This window comes from Maniola hyperantus, chromosome 19, assembly GCF_902806685.2.
Source record: "Maniola hyperantus chromosome 19, iAphHyp1.2, whole genome shotgun sequence".
Taxonomy (NCBI): domain Eukaryota; kingdom Metazoa; phylum Arthropoda; class Insecta; order Lepidoptera; family Nymphalidae; genus Maniola; species Maniola hyperantus.
Window position 1 is genome coordinate 9016672 of NC_048554.1, and position 23274 is coordinate 9039945.

The following is a 23274-nucleotide window of genomic DNA, read 5'->3' on the forward strand; positions in this document are numbered from 1 at the left end:
GAGACAATAGACAGTGTGAAACAATAGACGAGAGGAACTAACTACCTCTTTGCCACACAAGGTTCATTTCTTTCTTAGAATTATTGATGAACTTAACCTCATACTAACCCGAGGATAAAGAGCTATTTCCAATACCTTCCATAGCTAGTTAATACAGGAATAGGTCTCTGTAGATATCTTAATCTAGACAAGATAGAATGCTATCACCTTAGTAAGCTACCGTTTGCAAATACTGTACTAGCACATAATTTAAATTGCTAGCTTTAGTACGATACAACGACATTGAAACGAGAGGAGGATCTAGCTGCTGTTGGGGACTTCAATGAGTTGAAAGTGCTAAGTAAACATACTTTTCATCTGAGTCTAAGTACATAACGGGGCGAATGGCATTTGGTATAGTGACAACATATATATATACATATCGTCTTACCTTTGGGTTCGACTATCATAGCTTGGCTGTTCCTGATGGGCAACCGCTAGCGGCATCGTCTGGGCATACCAAACACGCCCTCCCCAGCACGAATGAGTTGGTTCGACCTGACTTGGCCAAGTCAAAAACCATACCATAACAATTTATATATATCAAAATCCATGGTACATGGGGCGGGCTCTAAGCCCACATAGTTAGCTCCTGGCACTAGTTGTCAGTCGAGGATATAACCGCTTCTCAGCGTGATAAAAGGACCAACTCTGTGCAGCCCCCATAACTTGATATCAAGGCTGTTTTAACAGCGTAGGGATAATCTCAATGCTACGGGACGATGGTTAGAATGGGCTAGAGACTAGAATTTCTAGTCTAGCACTTGGGCGGCAAAATTATCTCCCTCATCCCGTTTCGGAAAACCCTAATTTCATACTTGTTCGATCAGCCTTAGTCTTACGCTTGCGCGAGATCTAATTGGCAAAATTCATTAAATAACATCGCGAGTACCTATAATGGGACGGGACGAAAAAAGCCAACCACTGTTTACCCCAGGAACCCAGCTATTTTGAAAAGGAATTCTAACGAATTCACAAAGGAAAGTACCGCCAAGGTACCTGAATGCATTCGCTCACTGTTATTGTACTGTGACATGACCGGTACACTACCGAGCACCGACCTATTATTTTACGAAAAAGGGGATTTAGTTACTATCTATCATACTGACTAGATTGATTAGCCACTTGATTAACTTTGAACGAAGTACATGTCCTTCCATTTTATTGTTTGAAAAGAAAATTTGACGATCACGCATCCGGGCCACCACAGAAAATGGTACCGCAAGACCAGGATCCAGATACGTACTCGAAATAACGATACGACTGGATATAAATAAAAAGAAAAAAAAATATATATATATGATATACACAACGTAGAAACAGTAGGGACCATTTGCAAACAACATATGGAGAGACGAAATACAGATTGCATGTTATTACATATATAATGATTATGCTTAGAAATGTACAATTTACAGGAATTTCCAACAAGCTGGTGTACTTGTCATTTTAATTATAATGTATTATAACATTTACAAGCTATCCTAGGATATAGGGGGAGCATAAAGAAGCTGCATATCTTATATAAGATGTATCTATTACAGGATCATTAAGGAGCGGCGGTACCCAGGAACCTGTTTCCTTGCTTAACCCTAGACTAAGCTTTATCTATACTTAAGATTATTATTACATCTGTAACTTCGCCAACTCCAAGCGTAAACACTGTACTCAACTTACCTAACTACTAACAAAGTAGGCGTGAGTAAACGGACAAACCGAACTTTGTCGGAGTAACGGAACCACCGGGCAACAGTAGAGCAATTTTAAAGAGAATATAATAACAAATAGTTATGCCGCCAAGCAAGGTAAAACGTAATACTAGGAAAAAACCAGAGGTCTCACAAACCCAAGTCCAGGTAGGGACATTCGTAGAAACCGGACCGTCCACTAGCCAAACATCGGAGCTCGGCGAGATAGGAACGGATACGCGAAATGAGACCGTAACCAACTCGACTTTAGAGTTGATTTTGAAAAAATTAGGCGAATTTGAAAAAAAAATTGCAAACCCTAGCATTAGTAGATAATACGAGTGTTCTATCGAGCGAGGCTAACAATGTATCGGATAATTGTAGTCTAGATAGGCAAGAATCTACCAGCTCAGGTTCGAACGCGCCTAACGCGTCATCCACTGAGACAAGAAACGTCTATGTGGTACAACCATCTATAAATAAACCTAACTTTGATGGTAAACCGTTGACCAATCCTATAACTTTTTTGAAGAAGTTGAATAGATATATTAAGGCAGTAAATGGGTCTGATCGGGGGGTAGACATCGCGTTAGGGTGCATTACGGGTCATGCACGAAAGGTCATGGATCTTTACTCAAAAAAATTGGGTAACTTTCACCGATTTTGAAACGGATTTTAGACGCGTTTACTGGACGGAACAAATCCAGGAGTCAGTTAGGTATAAACTGATTAATGCGACTTATACTAGTGAGTCTGGGATGTCTATGTCGGAACATTTCGCAAATTATGCTGAGTCAATGCAATCACTAACAATCGCATTCAGTGAAAGAGATTTAGTTAACTCCATCATGAGACATTTTCCGATAGACATGCAACGCTTGTGGTTTACACGACAGGGCGAGGTGACCATAATGGATGGTATAAATTTCTTACGAAGTCTTGAACAAAACATTAGCGAGAAATCGAAAGGTATTGCGCGGGTCGCGTCAGGTAGAACGTATAGAGATAGACAATACGGTAGGTCGATCCCGGCACAACCCGTCGTTGCAACGATATCAACTAGCAGGCGAGTAGGTAACTCTAATGCAGGTAGAGGACGTGGATACCGTCGGGGGTATGCAGGTAACAGATCGTATTACGGTAAACCTACATTCAACAAAAACGAGAATGTAAACAACAGACCGGCTGTTGCGTTTGTGAAGGAAAGCGGTAGCGGTATCGGACCGAAACCAGTGGAGGAAAACACACTAGCAAAAAACTAGATTCCCCCACACATACGCGGTCCAATGTTTTGACGTTTTGTGACGAAAGGGGTGAACGGACCACGAGGCGCGATGCGACTAACGTAGCTTACAATATTCTGATTAACAACGGCTGGAAACCAGGGCATAGTCTGGGGGGCAAGTTGAATGGCATTCAACGACGCTTGAGAGTTAGTGCGATTTCCGACGGGTTCGATTCCCAACAGGAAAACAGAGGCATAGCAATCTTATTGGAAAATCAGTTTAACAATGTATTGGAATGTTATGAGAGAGGAGCCAAGTGTGAGCATGACGTAAGGAATAGTGTGAAACTGTATACAATGTTCCACGACCTCGATAGTGAGTCTACCGATGTAGGTATCGATTATTCCTTGCCTAAATTACCCGAGGTATGTGTTAAGTTATACGGCAACCTTGTAAGGGCCCTCATAGATACAGGAAGTCAGATTAGTGGAATGACTAGAGAATTGTACGATTCGATTGTTAGAGAGAGAGGAACGCTACCTGAAATCGCTATTCCATCCTTACAGATTCAGGGAGCTTTTGGTTCTAGAAGCGAGAGTACCAACCGGTTGGTTTTGATAGAATTCCAATTGGGAAACACTTTAGTCGAGCCACCCATTTTAATAATGCGACGGTTGCCTAGATCGTTAATACTAGGTTATGATTGGTTAGAAAGAGTAAAAGGGATAATTAACTGTGGGAGTGAACGGACGATGACCATAGAACATTTAGAAGTTAGGTCTTGTGTTAGGCTAAATTCTGATTGCGAGATTGAAAGGTTAGGGGGAGAGTAGAATGCAGCCACAATTAACTTGATTCTAGATCAAGATTCCGGAACAATAGATCAGAGAGTATCGAGTAGGGACATAAGTAGTGAGAAAATTATAGAATCCCAATTGGAAAAATCGAACATAAGTAATGAACATAGGATACTCTTATTGCCTGTGTTGGACAAACACTGTAAAATATTTGTAGAGAAGTTAGGACTAACAGGCAGATACGAACACATTATCAAACTAACAGATGAGGAACCCTTTACAAGGCATAGTTATCCAGTGCCTTTGGCCTATAGGGAACAGGTTAAGACGGAATTAGACGAGTTAGAAAGTTTGGGAGTGACAAAGCAGGATGTCACACCGTATTGCAGCCCACTCACCTTTACTAGGAAGCGCGACGGGTCAATAAGGCTCTTGTTAGACGCTCGCGAGTTGAATAAGAAAATGATAGGAGACGCAGAGACCCCGCCTCTTACTTCTGAGATTTTACAATCTTTTCACGGGGTGAATTACATTAGATTAATCGATCTAAACAATGCTTACTTTCAAATACCGTTACATAAAGATTCGAGGAAATATACCGGATTTTTATTTTTGGGACGTACCCACACTTATCAAGTGTTACCTCAAGGTTTGAAAACATCTGTAGCGGGCTTTTCTAGAGCCATGGATATCATATTGGAAGGCGTGCGTGAATTCTGTGTGAATTACCTAGATGACATTGTAATATTCACGAAAGGCGACATCAATTTACATCTAGAGCACCTAGATCGGGTACTAGATAGAATAGAAGCAGCAGGGTTAACAGGTAGACTAAATAAATGTCGGTTCTTATGTGACGAGGTGAAGCTGTTAGGCCATATAGTGAACACGGACGGAGTGTGTATGGACCCTGAACGGGTAGATGCCATATTAAAATTTCCCATACCTCGAACCATAAAACAATTAAGGGGTTTTTGGGTGTAATTAACTATTATAGAAGGTTCATTTCCAAGTATAGCGAAGTAGTTAGGCCGCTTTGTAATCTTTTGAAACTCGGTACGAAATGGACGTGGACGAAAGAAATAAATGATTGTTTTGAGAAGGTCAAGGGTCTATTTATAGATACGATACTTTTAACGCATCCAAATCCGAAGGATACCTATTATTTACAAACTGATAGTAGTAACCTAGGTGTCTCGGGATATGTTTTCCAACTAGATAATGAGGGAGAAGAGAGAGTGTTAGGTTTCTGTAGCAAGGCACTTACGTTAGCGGAGAGTAAATGGACAGTGACGGAATTAGAGTTATGGGCTATCATATTTAGCTTGTCTAAATTCGAAACATACTTGTGAGGCGCGAAATTAGTGATAAGAACAGACCATAAGAGCTTAGTATTTCTACAAACGTGTAAGTTATTGAGCGCACGGATGATACGCTGGGTGCATTACATAGGACGTTTTGATTACACTGTGGAGCACGTGAAAGGGAAGCTAAACACGGTGGCGGATGTGTTATCGCGACACATAGCAGGCACCACCGATGTCTTAACAAACAAAGCATCGGGTCCTGAAATGAATTTGCTTAGGGCATCGTTAGAACGAGTAATACGAGATCAATGGAAAGAAATAGGTAGCCTTCAGAGACACTTAAAATAAAAGCACAACTATAGGAAAGAAAGGAGTGAGGCTTTTTTTTGAGACTTGTGCGCACGAAAGAATACCTGTCACGTCTGCCGGGGCGAACAGTACATAGAATTGACTTTTGAAAAAAAAAAAAAAAAAAGTAGGTAATTAAATATAGTTAGTGAAATAGAGTTTCTTTTTTTTGACCCCTTGCAAAATACAAGGTATGGAATATAGTACAAAAGGAAAAATAAACTTATTTCGGGGGAGTGTGTTGTAGGCACCTTCTCGGCATCGCCAAAATAGAAACATTATTTTATTATTTTACTGAGTTCCTAGAAAGGCATTCGTATAATGCTGTCGGCAATAACTTTTTTTTTTTTTTCTTTTCGCCGCCTTCTAGAAATCCTAATGAACAAAAAACATTTTTAGTACTCTATACGCGGACAAACAAAAAATAAGAAACGACCAAAGTGAGTCGTTCTCATAGCAATAAATAATAGGCAAGGCGCCATAAAGCGATAGTTCTGAATACAGTTTTTACGCTCGAGGGTACGAAAATGCGAAACAGATGTGGTTCAGATTTTACCATTGCAACTAGAGATTTTTTTCTGCCGAGTGATTTTTGTTGACAGAGAAGGCGATAGTTTGGAGGAAGCGAGAGGGGACAAACTCGGAAGCGGGGGAGACGACAGGCAAGGGGGAGCGCAGGAGTCGCACAGGACAGTTCGAATCAACCTCGCAAAGGGGACAGAAGTGTGACGTGTGACGCGGGAGTGCCACGACGAAGCTCTACGTTTCCGAGCGGCCTTCCTTCCTTAAAATCTCTTTGTTTAACGAGTTTGTCCGGGTACCTTTTATCCTTAATATCTGTATAAAGTCGATAAGTGGAAATTAATTAAAGCCAGTGTTAAACAAGACGGTCTACACTTTCCAGTCTATGGGTAATGTACAACTTAAACTGTCTTATTATGTAATATCCGAGGATCTCTTAAAATTACAACATATAATTGCTTGCCGGAATTAAATATAGAACGTGATTTTCAAAGTAATAGAAGCGAGTATACTATCGACATGGATAATAAATTACCTCTACAAGTCTGGAATGGCTTAGATCAAATTTGTCTGAGCTTATTTCTAATCTTCTTAATACTGCTGGCTTGTATAATGTTCAAGGAAGCATGGGTCAAGTGCACCCAATGGGTTAGTGGTTACAGACCTAGCCGCGATCCGAAAATACTTAACATAGAAATGTTAAATTTGTGAAAGCCAAGATAGGTTGCTTTTACGATGTCCTCGGATATGATTATTATGTTCGCTGTAATAACACATGTTGTCTGTATTTCGTGTCTCCATATGTAAAAGGTTCGTAGGACTGTAGCTTATAGACTGTACTTCTAAGATTAATGTACATAATTGTAATTTAAATATAAATGTGTATATAACATCAGCCCAAGGGTTTTTTGGTCAGGGCATTCTATTTTTCCCTTGAAAATATAGCATGGCTTTTGAATAGAGTGCCCGACCACTGGGAAAAGAAACATAAAGGACTTTTCTTCCAGTGGTCAGAGTAGAGTTTTGCTCCATCAGAGATTTGACTAATACATTTAACAAAGTAAAGTACAATAAATAGATTTTGAATTAACCAACCTCTTTCATTTATTATAATATTAGTCTGGTTTTTCAAAAGAGGTCAAGAGATAAGGGGCTACATCGATCTATGGTCTGAGTCAAACAAGAGATTAAATTATAGCTCAATGTAATAATATTATTACTACCTACCTATGTGATATGAGCCCTTACCGCTTGACGCTTTCGTGAAATGAGTTACCCTACCTAGCATTATAGAGACAATAGACAGTGTGAAACAATAGACGAGAGGAACTAACTACCTCTTTGCCACACAAGGTTCATTTCTTTCTTAGAATTATTGATGAACTTAACCTCATACTAACCCGAGGATAAAGAGCTATTTCCAATACCTTCCATAGCTAGTTAATACAGGAATAGGTCTCTGTAGATATCTTAATCTAGACAAGATAGAATGCTATCACCTTAGTAAGCTACCGTTTGCAAATACTGTACTAGCACATAATTTAAATTGCTAGCTTTAGTACGATACAACGACATTGAAACGAGAGGAGGATCTAGCTGCTGTTGGGGACTTCAATGAGTTGAAAGTGCTAAGTAAACATACTTTTCATCTGAGTCTAAGTACATAACGGGGCGAATGGCATTTGGTATAGTGACAACATATATATATACATATCGTCTTACCTTTGGGTTCGACTATCATAGCTTGGCTGTTCCTGATGGGCAACCGCTAGCGGCATCGTCTGGGCATACCAAACACGCCCTCCCCAGCACGAATGAGTTGGTTCGACCTGACTTGGCCAAGTCAAAAACCATACCATAACAATTTATATATATCAAAATCCATGGTACATGGGGCGGGCTCTAAGCCCACATAGTTAGCTCCTGGCACTAGTTGTCAGTCGAGGATATAACCGCTTCTCAGCGTGATAAAAGGACCAACTCTGTGCAGCCCCCATAACTTGATATCAAGGCTGTTTTAACAGCGTAGGGATAATCTCAATGCTACGGGACGATGGTTAGAATGGGCTAGAGACTAGAATTTCTAGTCTAGCACTTGGGCGGCAAAATTATCTCCCTCATCCCGTTTCGGAAAACCCTAATTTCATACTTGTTCGATCAGCCTTAGTCTTACGCTTGCGCGAGATCTAATTGGCAAAATTCATTAAATAACATCGCGAGTACCTATAATGGGACGGGACGAAAAAAGCCAACCACTGTTTACCCCAGGAACCCAGCTATTTTGAAAAGGAATTCTAACGAATTCACAAAGGAAAGTACCGCCAAGGTACCTGAATGCATTCGCTCACTGTTATTGTACTGTGACATGACCGGTACACTACCGAGCACCGACCTATTATTTTACGAAAAAGGGGATTTAGTTACTATCTATCATACTGACTAGATTGATTAGCCACTTGATTAACTTTGAACGAAGTACATGTCCTTCCATTTTATTGTTTGAAAAGAAAATTTGACGATCACGCATCCGGGCCACCACAAGGTGATTCTGCACACGGACAATTAATACCTTTTAACATATATCTACTATCTACTTTAAGCCTTTGTATTTAACTTTGTTTAACATTGGCCCCGTGTTATACCAGGGAGACAGCATCAAGATCGGGAACCGGAGCAGAAACGGCTGAACCCGGTAAGCGGGCGTAAGTATGCCTCTCACATCGAGAGGTACGTTTGTCTTCCGTTTAATGTGGAGACCCTGGGGCCATGGTGTCTAAGTATTAAAAAAATTACGAGACATATTTTCAGCGCGGTTAATAGCCTCATCTGGCAGAAGGGCTGGCTCATTTTTTGCGCAAAGGATCAGCCTAGCTCTCCAGCATGGACATGTCACCAGTATTCTTTAAAAAAAGTATCTTTTAAACTAAGATGAATGATGACGTAATTGCAAGCTAGTACCCTCACCACGGACATAAGATATTCCATGGAAATCTATTAACCCCAAAATGAAATTTGAAATCCAATCCGTCAATGTTGCAGGCATTATCTAGTAAAGCTTGACCAGAAAAATAAAACTCCTCACCCTATTGCGCAAAAGCCGTGGAACTACTTTAAACAAGGCTATAAACTTCACACCATAATATAGGTAGATACTAGTGGCGCCCCCAGACCAAGTATTTTATATTTCTGGTCAGGCTTTACTATCAAGAAAATAACATGATTTACTCACCTCTCCCACTTCTGCCGACGAACCTCAAGTCATTAAACTTGGCAACTTGGTTCTTCATAACAGCAGTACAGTTCCTCAACTCCGCTGAACAGTTCTCGTCGTTTCCCGCCCGGACCGTGACCAGGGTACCATCTCCGACGTCACCCAGGGCGACCACTTTGAATGCTACTGGCAAGGTTTTGTTGGAGCGCCAGTGTGGAGGCAGGACTGTGCATACCTGAGAAGTTGTTATTATTATTACAAAGATTCATCATCATATTATACGTACAATCCTCACATCAAGTGGTCAACGTACGGAACTTTTACACTGAGACATAATTTAGTTTTGTATAGGTACCTATCTCTAAAGAAGACAACAACCAGACGGGGGCGGCGCGTCACGCCAGTTTTTAATTATTCCCCTAGACCCTATTCAACCCGGCAGCTTCATCACAACAAAACACTATTTTACTATTATAGCCTTCTTCAGGAGACTACTAATAATTATAGAAAAATAGAAATATTATGGAACATATTACTTAATTTTTCTATATTATCATTACCTACTTATTGGACAGCGAGTGTCAAAAATGGCTTGTGGGCGTGGCACACCCTTAAGAACATTTTATAAAACTACTTAGTTGATCTAGACTTGTGTTTAAGGCATCGGTCTCCTGGTCGGGGGGTCCGTGGTTCGATCTCGGGCCGCACCTCTAACTTTTCGGAATTATGTGCTTTTTAAGCGATTAAGTATCACTTGCTGTAACGGTGGAGGAAAACATCGTGAGAAAACCGAAGGAGAGTTTTCCATAATGGTCTTAAAAGTGTGTGTAGTATGCCAAGCCGCACTTTGCCAGTGTGGTGGACTGTGGCCTAATCCTTCTCGTTCTGGGAGAGAACCCATACTTAGTAGTGAGCCGTCGATGGGTATTGATGGTGGTGCTGATACAAAACAAGAAGCATAATAACTTACAACATGCGGACTGCCAGTCTTCACAAGCTCGCCTGGATGGTCGGCCAACAACCCTTCTAGCGTCCTTTCAGCCAGCAACTCTGCTGTGAGAGGCTGACTGGGTAAACCACCGTAACTGGAGGAAGGCGCCTCATGACCAAGACCGTTCGTAGTCGAACTCACTTCACTCGATAAATGCATCGTCCATAGATATCGTATACATGTAATTTAAGCTAATCGTCTAGAACTAATTCACTGTATCTGTCACATAATTTTAGTTAAATATCGGATGGTGTGGTTGAAATCACTTTTTTGTGAGTGTACACTGATTTTTATGAATACGGCCATCGTCTTTTCGATACCTGAAAAGAAGGAACGAATGTCATAAATATAATAATCATCATAATAATAAATGCGAAAATGTGTTTGTCTATCTGTTTGTCAAGTTTTCACTGACATCCCTTTACAGGATTTCAACGAAGGTAGGTATTTAGATCATTTGCATCCCAGGATATTGATTACTTTTGGTTCCCCGTCCAGTTTCCAGTCAAAAAGTTGCCACGGGATTTTCAAAACACCTAAATCCAAGTGAACGAAGTTGCGAGCATTATCTATCTACTGGTTACAGAGATAGCATGCATCATTATAAAGGCTACTTTTATTTCGGAAATTCAAAGAGCTCCCACGAGATTTTTAAAATCCTAAATCCACCTGAACAAAAGCGCAGGCTTTATCTACTTACTATACCTACTTCATGACCCAAAAGGCCCATATTGCAACGGCAGCGTCGCCCGACGACGGTAGTGGTAGTACGGCAGAATGTTACATGGTACTTATGCGTGGCGGATTTGTAACACAAAAGACATACACAGAGAGACAACAAGAGCACTTTGGAGAATATGGTAGAGAGCGACTGCAGCATCTCGGTGTAGTATTTCGGTGTCATTCCTACGCAGTGTTTGTTCTTTGTGTAGAACATCTAGAAGCAGAAACGCGTCGAACATATCACGTCGCGTATCGCTGCTTTGTACCTAGGTGTATTTTGTCCGTCCATTTTAAAATCTTCTATATATATAAAATTCAAAGTCCTGACTGACTGACTGGCATATATATCAACGCACAGCCTAAACCGCTGGTCCTAAAGACATAAAATTTGGAGGGTCTATTCTTTGTACAGAGTAGCTATCCACTAAGAAAGGATTTTTCGAAATACCACACCTAAGTGGGTTAAATGGGGGATGGAAGTGTGTATGAAAGTCCGTCATTTTTCAAGTTATTTGCACGAAAATTGGTATTTGGGTTTTCGGTCACAAATGAAGAAATATCTGTTTCAGGATTTTCGGAAAATTCGCCCATAAGGGTGGTAAAATAGGGGATGAAAGTTTGTATGGGAAAGTTTTATCATTGTTAATTAACTTGTGGAAAGTAGGTTCTTTATAAGACTTAGGTGTCAGCTAAGAAACGGTTTTCAGAAAATCCTTCCCTAAGAGGGTGGAATGGGGGTGGAAGGTTATATCAAAGTCCTATGTTTTTAAAGATACTGTTTATATAAAAAAGTCATGACTATCTAACTGACTCATCAACGCCCGACCCAAATCCTTGCACAGTGTAAAGTTCTTTTACAGTGTAAACAAGGAATAAAGAGTGTTAAGTAGTCTTAAATATTATATTAATTTAAGACGAAATTTTGAGTTCAAAATTTTCAAATTCAAATTTCTTGATTGCGAATAGAGGTAAATAGTGGAGATGTTGTTACAACAACAAACAACTTGTCTGCTAGAACAATTTGATAAAACAAACTGATTTTGAAGCAGAAGACAAAATCTAGTTTTTTAAAAAATCATTCATTAGGTATGTTAAAAATATTATTTTAATATTATAACATTCACTAACAATTTGCATACCAGGACCTGGTAGAATGTGTAAGGTGACTCAATTAATGTAAGACCTGCCTACCCACATTTCAGGGAATAAACTATTATTTATTCATTTTATTTATAATAGCTTGCTTGGATAACGGATTTCTACAAATGATTGTTCAAACTCAAGTTCAAACTAAATTCATAGAAGCATTATGACATCACATGGCCTCAGAAGTCACTACGGCTTTATTGACAGCGTCGGAGCATCAAAGCAACTCGCACAAAGGGTTCACACAATCAGGCAAGGGTGCGAGCATACGGGGTGCCAAATCACGCGGATAAGATAAAGTATGCCAATTTTTCACGACCTGCACCGCAGATATTGATTTCAATATGTGACTCTGGCTTATAATATTACTTAATCATTCGTTTAAATAGGTATAGATATAAAAAGAAAAGCTGACTGACTTACTGGTTTACTGCTTGGTCTATCAACGCACAGCTCAAACTACTGGACGGATCGGGCTGAAATTTATCATGCAGATTTATGACGTATAGGCATCCACTAGAAAGAGTTTTTGAAAATTCGATTCGGGTTAAAAACGGCATAATCTAGTTCGTTTATATTCAAATTCATTTTCATTATCACTATTAGGTATCTACTAAATAATAGACCCATCCCTGAGTCGCTATACGGAGTACCTACTCTTTGAGTTCCTCTCATTAATAAAAAGGGTTAGACCATTAGGAATACTTAGACCATTTGGGCAAAGAGTATATAATCACTACGTTTTATTTGGGTTTAGACTTATCTATTAACTGGCTATTTGTTTTTTTAAGTTTTAAAATCAATCAATCTTATAGGGTCGATGACTTTTGTCAGCCCTAGCACAAACTACGGTCTATTTAGGCTGCAAATTACAAACACCAGACTCAGTTTTCATCTAGTGCTTTGGTTTACAAAGTGTGGTGTGAAATGTTCACTTTTTCTATAAAAATATATTCCATCATACTGGCTAAGTGTGGGTTGACATACTTTTGAAGGCAATGGTAAACTCCAGGCATGCACTTTCCTTCCGATATTTTTTTCGCCACTAAACCAAGTGATAATTGCTTAAAACGCACGTATGATTCCGAAAAGGGTGCAGTATGACTGGGATAGAACTCTAGACCCCAGTTGAGATAATAAATGTATCTATCCGAGTTTTGTAAGCAAACCTTAATACGCCAGGATATCCGGAAAGATGCTCTTTAACCTATACCAATTACTATAAAATATTTTCCCCTTTCCCAAACACGAATAGGCTGTTAGATGTTTGCGAAACGCGATATGTCGATGGATGTTAAACTTAATTTCTACAAGGGGTTCACCCTACACGCCTTTTACTGCCTTCCTTGTTTGCTTTGATTTCGACTCGATAAAGCCTTCTGCCTTCTGGTGATGTTTTTGGCAATAACGCTTGGTATATTTATTACAAATCCAGATAGTAGGCAGATAATAGTAGGTACTTGGCGTAAAAGATCCAGGAAGTAGATTTCTTAAAGGGATGAAAAGTGTGAAATTCTCACCGCGTTTATTTTATTACTAGATGATGCCCGTGGAAACTCTTTGGTTTTCCAGGATAAAAAGTAGCCTATATCCTTCCCCGGGATGCAAACTATATCTGTACCAAATTTCGTCAAAATCGGTTGAACAGCTGGGCCATGAGAGGCTAGCAGCCAGACAGACAGACAGAAACACTTTCGCATTTATAATATTAAGTATAGATATAGACTAGCGTGTATTTAGGTTTTGAAAGATAGAAAGAAAACTTTTTTATTTGTTGACACACTACAATAAACCTTAAAACTAATTTAATTAATCTACGTACTTATAAATAAAAATTTTGAACCCATTTTGTGGTACTAAAGAAAGTGTCACGTTTGTTAGTATTTTTAGAAACCCCTTGGAAACTTTTAAATTTTCCGTAATAAAAAGTAGCCTACTATATCACTCTACAGATCTGTAACTAAGTAAATATATCAATGTAAAATCAAGCTCCATGGCTGTGCGAGTAAAAATCAATTTAACAAGTGTGCCGTGAAAATCTAGCAGACAGACAGAGAGACAGTCAGACGCGCTTCTGCATTTAAATATTAGGTACAGTAGCCAGCAAGAAATATTGTGCATCGACCTTTGGAAAGAGGTTTTGGCTTTGTAGAGCGTTGTATCTTTCACTCATGCCTATGTGATGTTTTGTCGGTCTCAAGGACTGAGACAACGGTCTCTCTTTCTAAAGGTCGACGTACAATATTTCCTGCCGCGTACGGTACTACGTACGCGTAGTATGGTTAATAACTGAAATAGTATTGGAGATAATATTAATATTCACAAAATTTTAAATTTAAAATAAAGAAACTGTGAAAAACATAATCACTGCACCGTGTTGAGTTACACGGCGGATTTCCTCGTATCTCATGAATAGGGCGGCAATGTCGTAAATAATAAAGCATGTAGGGGCCAAGTGGGCAATGCTCGTTACCCTGCACCCTTCCACAAAGGACCGGAATGGGGTAAAGATACATTACACGAACCGTTTCTGTTTCACTGCTCTCTATTGTGCGAAATTATTTTTTAAAGCCTCTACAATTTCGGTATCACTTACTAATATTGTAAACTAGCTGCCCCGGCGAACTTCGTACCGCCTAACAGTCGATTCAATTTTTTAAATTTTTCTCTCCATAAGAACCATCCTCGTACTTCAAGGAATATTATAAAAAAAGAATTAGCGAAATCGGTTCAGCTATTCTCGAGATTTGCGATCAGCAACACATTTAGCGATTCATTTTTATGTATGGAGATTTGAAAGTGTGTTTGTTTGTTAGCTTGTTGTAACTTACAATAACGCCACAATGGAGTAACCGAGTAACGGATCGGCGTAGTCCATGGATATACCTACTTACATAGTTCGAAACCTGGAGAGTGACATAAGCTTCTTTTCATCCCGAGAAATCAAAGAGTTCCTACTGGATTTTAAAAATAATATCCACGTGAATGAAACAGGCACCATCTATAACTATAAGTTGACCTATAATGACCTATATTCTTAACAATTAAAATCCTGTATAATATTACTAGCTTATCCTCGCGACTTCGTCCGCATGGACTACACAAATTTAAAGCCACTGTTTTACCCCTTTGGGGCTTGAATTTTCAAAAATTCCTTCTTAGCGGATATCTACGTCATAATAGCTACCTGCATACCAAATTTCACCTCGATACGTCCAGTAGTTTGAGCTGTGCGTTGGTAGATCAGTCAGTCAGTCAGCTTTTCCTTTTATATATTTAGAATATTCACAAACAATGTTGTACGTTGGCCGGCAGTAATTGTGGAACGCATTGGGCTATTGTGTGCTAGAACCTTCAATTATTTTAAATACCTAAACAGTTTTAAGTTGTTTTTCATTAAGACACAAACTTCCTTGTAAGTCAACAGAACAGTATGAAATTGTCGCTCGCAACATCCATTACAAGTAACCTAGAAGTGAGAATGTAGAGAATCAATATAGGGGCACAAATTCCTGAGGGAGCCCAGACCTTTCGGACACGGATAATGATCGTCGGGCGACGGTTACAAATAGGTTAGCAAATGTAATATCCGGACCCTACGTGAGATATTCAAATGGAGAAGACTCTCGGACATCCTGATTTCAAAGTAGATGTTGCCTCTTTGATCAATTGAGCTTGGAAGAAATTTACATCTTAGAAGTTTCTACTTACGTTTTGTGCAATGCTGTCAACGTGATTTTATTTATTAGTTGGCTTGACTACAATTTAATTTAGTCGTATAAGTATATATAGTCTATTATGTATGCGCCATGTACCTATTAAGTATAATATCAACGTATCATGTCTATATAGTATAATATCATTGGTAAGTATACCTAATGCTGTTTTCTTAGTACAGCGGCTGCTAGAGATAGATATAGCTTTTTTGGTACCGACATTCATCATCATCGTCAATCGTCAATCCAGTGCCACGACTAAGAACGGATCTTTTCTAAAAATAAGAAGGGTTTACCGTTTAAGCCATAGAACATCACACTGGCCAAGTGCGGATTGACAGACTTCACATACTTTTGAGAACTTTATGGAACTCTCAGGTAATCGGGTTTCCTCGCGATGTTTTCCTTCACCGTTAAAGTAAGTGATATTTATTATACTCAAAGCCCACACATAACTCCGAAAAGCTAGAGGTGCGTGTATGGAATCAAACCCACGACCCGTCGGTGTCGGTGTAAAATCCTATTTCACAATGTGATGTTCCTCTTTAAATTCCAGATGAGAATTTGAGAATTTCTAAAACTCTATGCAGCCATTGGGGGCGACCCTTGCAATATTGGTGACAATAAACAACACCAGGCACAATCAAGCACTTAAGCAGGATACGCGGAATGCGACGGGTGACGTCATTTACGCGATATTAAAAAACCCGCCCAAGCCTTTTAAATTAAACCAAGGAACCTCAAATAAAATGTAAGTTAAAATAATTACATTCATATGATTCCAGATTTGGTAGATTAAACTCTACATAAGTAGTTTTAAATAACCAAAAACAAACTTTTTAAGTAGTAGTACAAAAAAGTGAAATTGTGTTTTCATAACCACCGCCATAATTTTAGGGCTGATGAAATTAGCAGTCCTAACTTATATCATATACTGCATGTATTGAAGTGATGTAAAGATGGGTGTATCTATTAGTTAACTTCTTTTCTTTAATCTATTAGGTAGTTAATATTAGACCTGGGTGAAAAGTAAGTCGCTAAAATTTCTAACAATTGCTATAATAGCTATAAAAGCGCGTTAAAAACGTGTAAGTATAGTGTTAGAAACAATATGTAAGTATGTAATTATTTTGAAGATTTTGAAATTTACAGATATTCAAGAATCGCGAAAACATCAATACGCCAGCAAACATTGCCACCCTCTTTCGACTTTCAAAGGACTTAATGAGTTCTTACTTCTGCCTAAGTTTATTTGACGTATATTCCTTTTAGCTGGTAGAATTAATTCTAAAGACTTCTTTAATAATAATCTGTTAGGTATTTAACACTGTTTAATTATGTTCAAACTTGAAACTCTACTTCAAATACTTTTTCGACGACTGTTTTAAAAGGCGTAGCAGTATGATTACATATTCATTTAACAGGCATAAGGTTCCTGAATCAATTCCCAGTCATGACAATTCATGAATGTTTAAGTCAGTTGAGAACGGAACTAATTTGTAACTTCTATCCTATTGCTTATTATTATTATTATCGTACCATATCCTATTGGCAGAGTTCATGCCACATGTTAGTCGATTAATTATGGTATTAGTTTACATAAAATACAGTCTTATCCATTTCAATCATCTTGTAAGTATCGTATACATAGTTGCTACTTCTATGAATAACACTCTCGTATTTTATTTAAAAAAAAACCGTAGGTAGTATTATGTTTTTAAATAATATGCCGATCCCTAGGTGAGTATTGGGTTAGAACTTTCTAATCAACCTATAAAAAATAAAGGTCCTGACTCAATAACTTCTCAACGTGCAGCCAAAAAACTTTTGGACCTAGAAAACTGCAATTTTACACAGAGGTTCTTTTTATAATATGGACAAGGAACTATTTTTTTTGCCGGATTTTCCAGAATTCTCATGGGATAGGGAATTTTCCAAGCATTACCACTAAGCAAGCGATCCCTAGTAGTGCAATAAATTATAAGGTTCAATTAATTTTTCTACTTGCCAAAATTTTTGAAAGTGCTATTTCATTAAGGTGATTGCCTTAATAACTCCCCCGTCTTTGATCGACACTCTTTTGTATTACAACCCCTGAGTCAAGGGGTTGCGTGCCTTACCAAATTCCTCTTCAGTGTTGAATTTGTTTAATGAACAAAATATCATTCTAAATTCTTAAAACTCAGTCAAGATTTTTGGCACGAAGTTTGCTAATTTTTTTTCATCATTCGTCGAAGGAACGTAGCAAATCACTACGCTGTCAGTAATGTGCATCATTCTACCTAATGTTAACCTTAATTAATGTTAACTTACCTAGATTTTAAGAGAAGCAGATTTACTATCGGAAATGATTTATCTAGATAGAAATAACTTAACCGTCCCGTCCTTTAAACCTCTTAGGCAGTGCTCGTAGGCAAACCCGTAGCAAGCGCTACGCCGCGGCCGCCCGTCTAAAATGTTACTGAACTAGCGGCAAGCACGGAAGTTATTATTAGGTATCAAGTTATGATTATGTAAGCTGTCATTTTATATTTAAAAAACCAGCCAAGTGCGAGTAATACTCGTGCAGCGTCGGTTCCGTACTCGGGTATTTTTTTTTCATTTTGCATGATACATCAAAAACTATTATGCATAAAAATAAATAAAAATCTGTTATAGAATATACAAGTAAAGCCCTTTGATATGATACCCCACTTGGTATCTTACTTTGAAAATTGAAAATACTAATTATTTATTATTTAACACATTTCAATTTTTTTCAAAATTCCTTTACTTGGGCCATAAGACCTAACTACTTACCTGCCAAATTTCATGATTCTAGGTCATCAGGAAGCACTCTACAGGTTTTCGTGACAGACACAACAGACAGACGGATAGACGGACAGATAGACAGACAGACAACGAAGTGATGCTATAAGGTTTCCTTTTTTCCTTTTGAGGTACGGAACCCTAAAAAAACTTAAAAATACATTAGGATTAATTTGTCATACGTATGAAAGATGAAAACGATGTAACAGATTGGACATAAGTGCGTGAACGACAATTAGGCGCAGGTGGTGGTTGGTCGGGGGACCGGGGGCGCTAATGGGAGTTCGCACTTACTTTTAACAAGTCTCGCCAAGGTTACCCAGGAAACGCGCGGCTTCATCGTTTGAAGACCTTATTAATTTTTGTAGGGGATGAAAACTTTCAATTTTTTTGGCTAATAATGATTGCCTGTTTAAATCGTTTTATGCTTCTAGATTCTAGAGTGGCGTTTTAATTTTATTTTTGAAAGGTGACTTTCTCAAAGTTTTGTTGCTATGAGTTTTTGAAACTAAATTATTGTGAAAGATTGTAAGATTTATTGTGAATACGTCTATTCTTTAATTATGATTTTTTTTGTAATCATAAAGTAAGTTTAACTTTATTAATAAGTATTTTTTACATTACATTACATTTAAAAAAATTATTATGAAATCGTATCATATTAAGTATTATCACTTTCAAATTGTTTACAATATAACAACATAAAGCCAGGTAGGTAGCTATACATCTCTAGGTATATATATATATGCCTAATCAGATTACTATTTAGGTACTTGAAAACAGAGCCATCCAACCAGGCTAGGTAAACAAAACTTTAATTAATCGGGTTCAAGTAGTATAAAGCCTTGCTCGATGTTATCACAATATACGCCTATCTCGTTTAAGCGTAGTGTGCACGCAGGCTAATGAGGCTGCGGTTACGTGAAAACAACACGCATCTCGACGCCCGCCCAACTTTGCGGACTTACGTAAACTTTCCATTAATTAAATCCACAACTCGCTAACAACTATTAATTTATAGCATTTATTACTAGAAACATTACTCATACTTACTTTTAAAACAAAACAAAACAAAAGTCAATTTTTTAAATTACACTTTCACTAAAACACTTGAACCCGTAGCGCGCTCAATAAAAAAAGTTTAAGAAAACCGCGAAAGGCGCGCGTTCGCCACCGAAACGTGGTCGACATTAAAACCTTAGCGGGAAAGAAACGGTCCCCTTATTACGTCTCGAAAGAAATTCGCCCGCACACAGGGGCACGGAAAGAAGTCCACTCACACAGGCGCAGGCTGCAACGACACGGGGGGACCATGCCTGTGTGTGCGGGGGTACAAATAAGTATTAAAAGAGATAGTTAGGTGCGGGACAAGTACGAAGTGTGTACATTCTACGTGCCAACGTAATGGGGGTCGCCTCGGAAAATTCGAGACGAAATTTTCTTTGCATTAGAAAGGCGTGCAGTGCTACAGAATTTATATGTAAAGACGTAACGTGACATGCCATGTTTATTTCACAAAAGTATCACGGTTCCATTTGCTGCATTTCTAGAAAAAAGTCTAAGTAGTTGAAACACACATTGAAAGCGATTAGGTTACAAAAACGTTTGTGAAGAAAGAAAATCCCTAAAGATCAACTGTACTAGTTACTTACTCGTAAATACCCAATAACCATCGAAGAACTTATTTTAATTAGGTGGGATTTTGTAAAAACCTATAAGGGATGATTTATGCCAACACGTGGCGGGTGCGGCCCTTGCCACGTACGAGGCGCGGATGAACAAAACATCACAAACATTTTATATGGAGCAGTTCATGCTTCACCGTGTGTCGTCCGTGCACGGACACGGCACGGTGAAGCATAAACTGCTTCCTATAAAATGTTCGTGATATTTTGAATCCGTGCCTCGTCCACGCGTCGTCACACCGGATACTTTACACTATCGCCAAAACGCCTCTCGGAAGCACTCGAGTGAATCTCGCCAAGAGAAAACTACAAGAGTCTACTTCTAGTTAAAAAAATATACTCATTTATATCATGTAAGACAACCAGTGTTTCTTAAGCTACGTCTGTGACTCTACCACCGGTTTGCAAAACATATTGTACTGAGAAGAGCTGGCAAAAAACTCAGAAGTTACTTAAAAGTCATACAATATTTTCTTGTTCTGATCTTCAGTCTCTTCATTTACTTATTTACCTGCCCACGGTTCACTTTTTGTGTCTCTGCCTAAAATCGAGGACGAGGCGAGAGCCTTGTCTAGGCGAGCACACGATCCACTCTCGCTCTCACGTCACCTCATGTCGCCAGTGTGGAGTGTAGAGGATGCAGGGTTAAAAATAGAAAGCGCTAATAAGGTTAAGTTTAGCAATACGCCACATTTCAGAGGTTAGAACCTATCCTGAAATGCTGAAATCCGAAAATGCCGAACCAAAATAAAATAAGTAGTCAAACAATATCGACTCACGACTGCTATCTCTATATTATCGGCTTTTATTTTGGTTCTACTAGCTTTAGTCCGCGATTTCAAATGCGTGAGGTTTGGAATTGTCTATACCTCAGTTACAAGCGGTTGTACGATAATAAAAAATATCCAGTCACAAGTTTTTATTAGCTTTTAAAATTTGGTCCTTAACGAAAACTACTAAGATTCAATTTTAATGGAAGTGTCAAGTACCTAAGTATAGGTACTTTCGGCGTTAGTATTATTATATATATTCTGTGCTTTCGGTAGCGGGAGTACCCGCTAAGTAGCGCAGACGGCAGAGTGAAATCTATCACCAAGATTCCACGCAGTCATGACGCAGTCTTGTCCGTCCTACCTCTAGAGTGTTTTTGTAAAGCACGAAGCCAGAAGCTCATGAAGGAGGTTCTGAATTAAGCGAGCCTACGAGACCAAGTGCAGCGAAGGGGGAGGTGGCGAACGAAACGAGCCGGCGACCTCCGTAGCGAAACGAAGGTCGAGAAGGTAAGCTGAATGAAGGGGCAACTGAGTAAATCTTGGGGATGCAACCTATCTCTGTGCCTTTCGCTACAATCTGTAAAGTGCATGGGCAAAGGAAAGGTAACAAACAAACAGACACACTTCGCATTTAGGTACAATGTTTGTAACAATTAGGTATGGATCTATATCGTATCCTATGGATCTACGTCTATCAATAACATCCATATTCAATAAAACTATTATGTTTTTTATTTAATTTATAAAATGTATTTTCAAGAAAAAAATATCATTTCAGCTTTTTATGAAATCGCAATGTAGTTACTTACCTATAGGTAGTTACACTTATACGAAACCAATATCATTAGTCCTTTGTCCACCTACTCAACATTTGTCCTTCAACAAGGCGTAAAACCAAAGAAAGTTATGGATAAAGTTAGCTCGACTCTACGTTTTGAACATTAATTATATTTTAAACTTCTATTGAGGTTTGAAATATTGGTACGTAGAACCACGTCCACAGAATACAATAATATAAAGCTGATTCCTTGTTCTGTAAAATACTTTTTTCTTTAATTAAGTATTAGTACCTACCTACCTAGTTGTAAATACTAAATATTATTCAAGAGCCTAAATACTAAATATACTAAATATTATTTAAGATATTATTAGTAAAGTAGTCCAACTAAAGTGCCAAGGGTAAATCTTATCTTGGAATTATCTTAAAGGATCTTAATGCTAAGTACCTACTTAAATAACCAAGTTAAGTAGGAAGGTATATTCAACATCATTATTAAATCAAGTGATATTTAATTACTTAAAACGCACAACTGCTAAAAGTTAGAGGTGCGTGCCCGGCATCGAACCCCTGACCTCCAATTAGAAGGCGGACGTCCTAACCACAAGGCTATCACAGCGTACCTCCACTAGGAAGACGGACGACATCAAGCGAGTAGCGACGCAAAGAGCCACTGGAATCAGGTGGCGCAAGACCGTGGCGTTTAGAAGTCCCTACCTACAAGAGATACCTGATGATAATGATGATGAAGACGGGGGCATTAGGCTAGATCATAGTATCCATTGATTGCCTAGTTTATTGGTACTCAGTAATAAGAAAAAATAGTAGGTAAACAACCTTCATAAAATATCCAACTAAGTAATAATTAAGGTAACAGTTACAGAACCAAACTTGTTAAGTACTTCATTATGTACCACTACCCCTATACCTAGTTCTACCAGACTCTTAATGACTAATAACTATAAGTACAAAAATATTGTACGTGGATAGTATTTCAATCATAATAATTGGAATTTGTATCGCTGTAATATGGCAACCCAAAACCCTTTAGCGCCTTTCACAAAGCCGACAATGGAAATTTATATCATCGTAAAATTTAAGTGCGCACTTTAATAACTAAGCCTCAAGCGTCGTATCGCGGACAAAAGGAAACCTCTTGGCTCATGCCTCGTCTTACACCCACACACCTGTAACCGCATAGCCACGAGTACGTACACCGACACACACATGCGAACGTCACCACTACTAACCCGAAACCCACACGCCCACCCGCCAAACACGCCCAACGTCTTGGGTTTTCTTATAAACCACGTTGTGTTCGACGTCCCGTTCTATCCCAATGCACTATATGTTGCCTCTCGCTTTGGCGCAATGACGAGGTTCACATAAAGCAGCGCCACATTCCCGCCTTTTTTCCCACTCCATTTTGACAGCTCGTGGCTCCATATCTGGCTAGGAACTAAGACAGTGTTCACAACAATACAAATTAAAAACCTAAATACTAAGCAACATCTAT

The 23274-nt window shown here is 38.7% G+C and overlaps 1 protein-coding gene across 2 annotated transcripts in view; it reads right to left on the reverse strand.

The window, feature by feature from the left end:
* Positions 1 to 19696, reverse strand: part of LOC117991033 (runt-related transcription factor 3-like) — a 48161-nt gene extending 28465 nt beyond the window's left edge. For both annotated transcript variants that reach the window (XM_034978563.2, XM_069504951.1), the window contains exons 1-3: positions 19576 to 19696; positions 10109 to 10449; positions 9157 to 9373 (exon numbers count right to left, since the gene is read on the reverse strand). In XM_034978563.2, the coding sequence (XP_034834454.1) occupies positions 9157 to 9373; positions 10109 to 10288 (397 nt within the window). In that variant the 5' untranslated portion in view covers positions 10289 to 10449; positions 19576 to 19696. The remainder of the gene's footprint in view (positions 1 to 9156; positions 9374 to 10108; positions 10450 to 19575) is intronic.
* Between the last annotated feature and the right edge of the window lie 3578 nt (positions 19697 to 23274).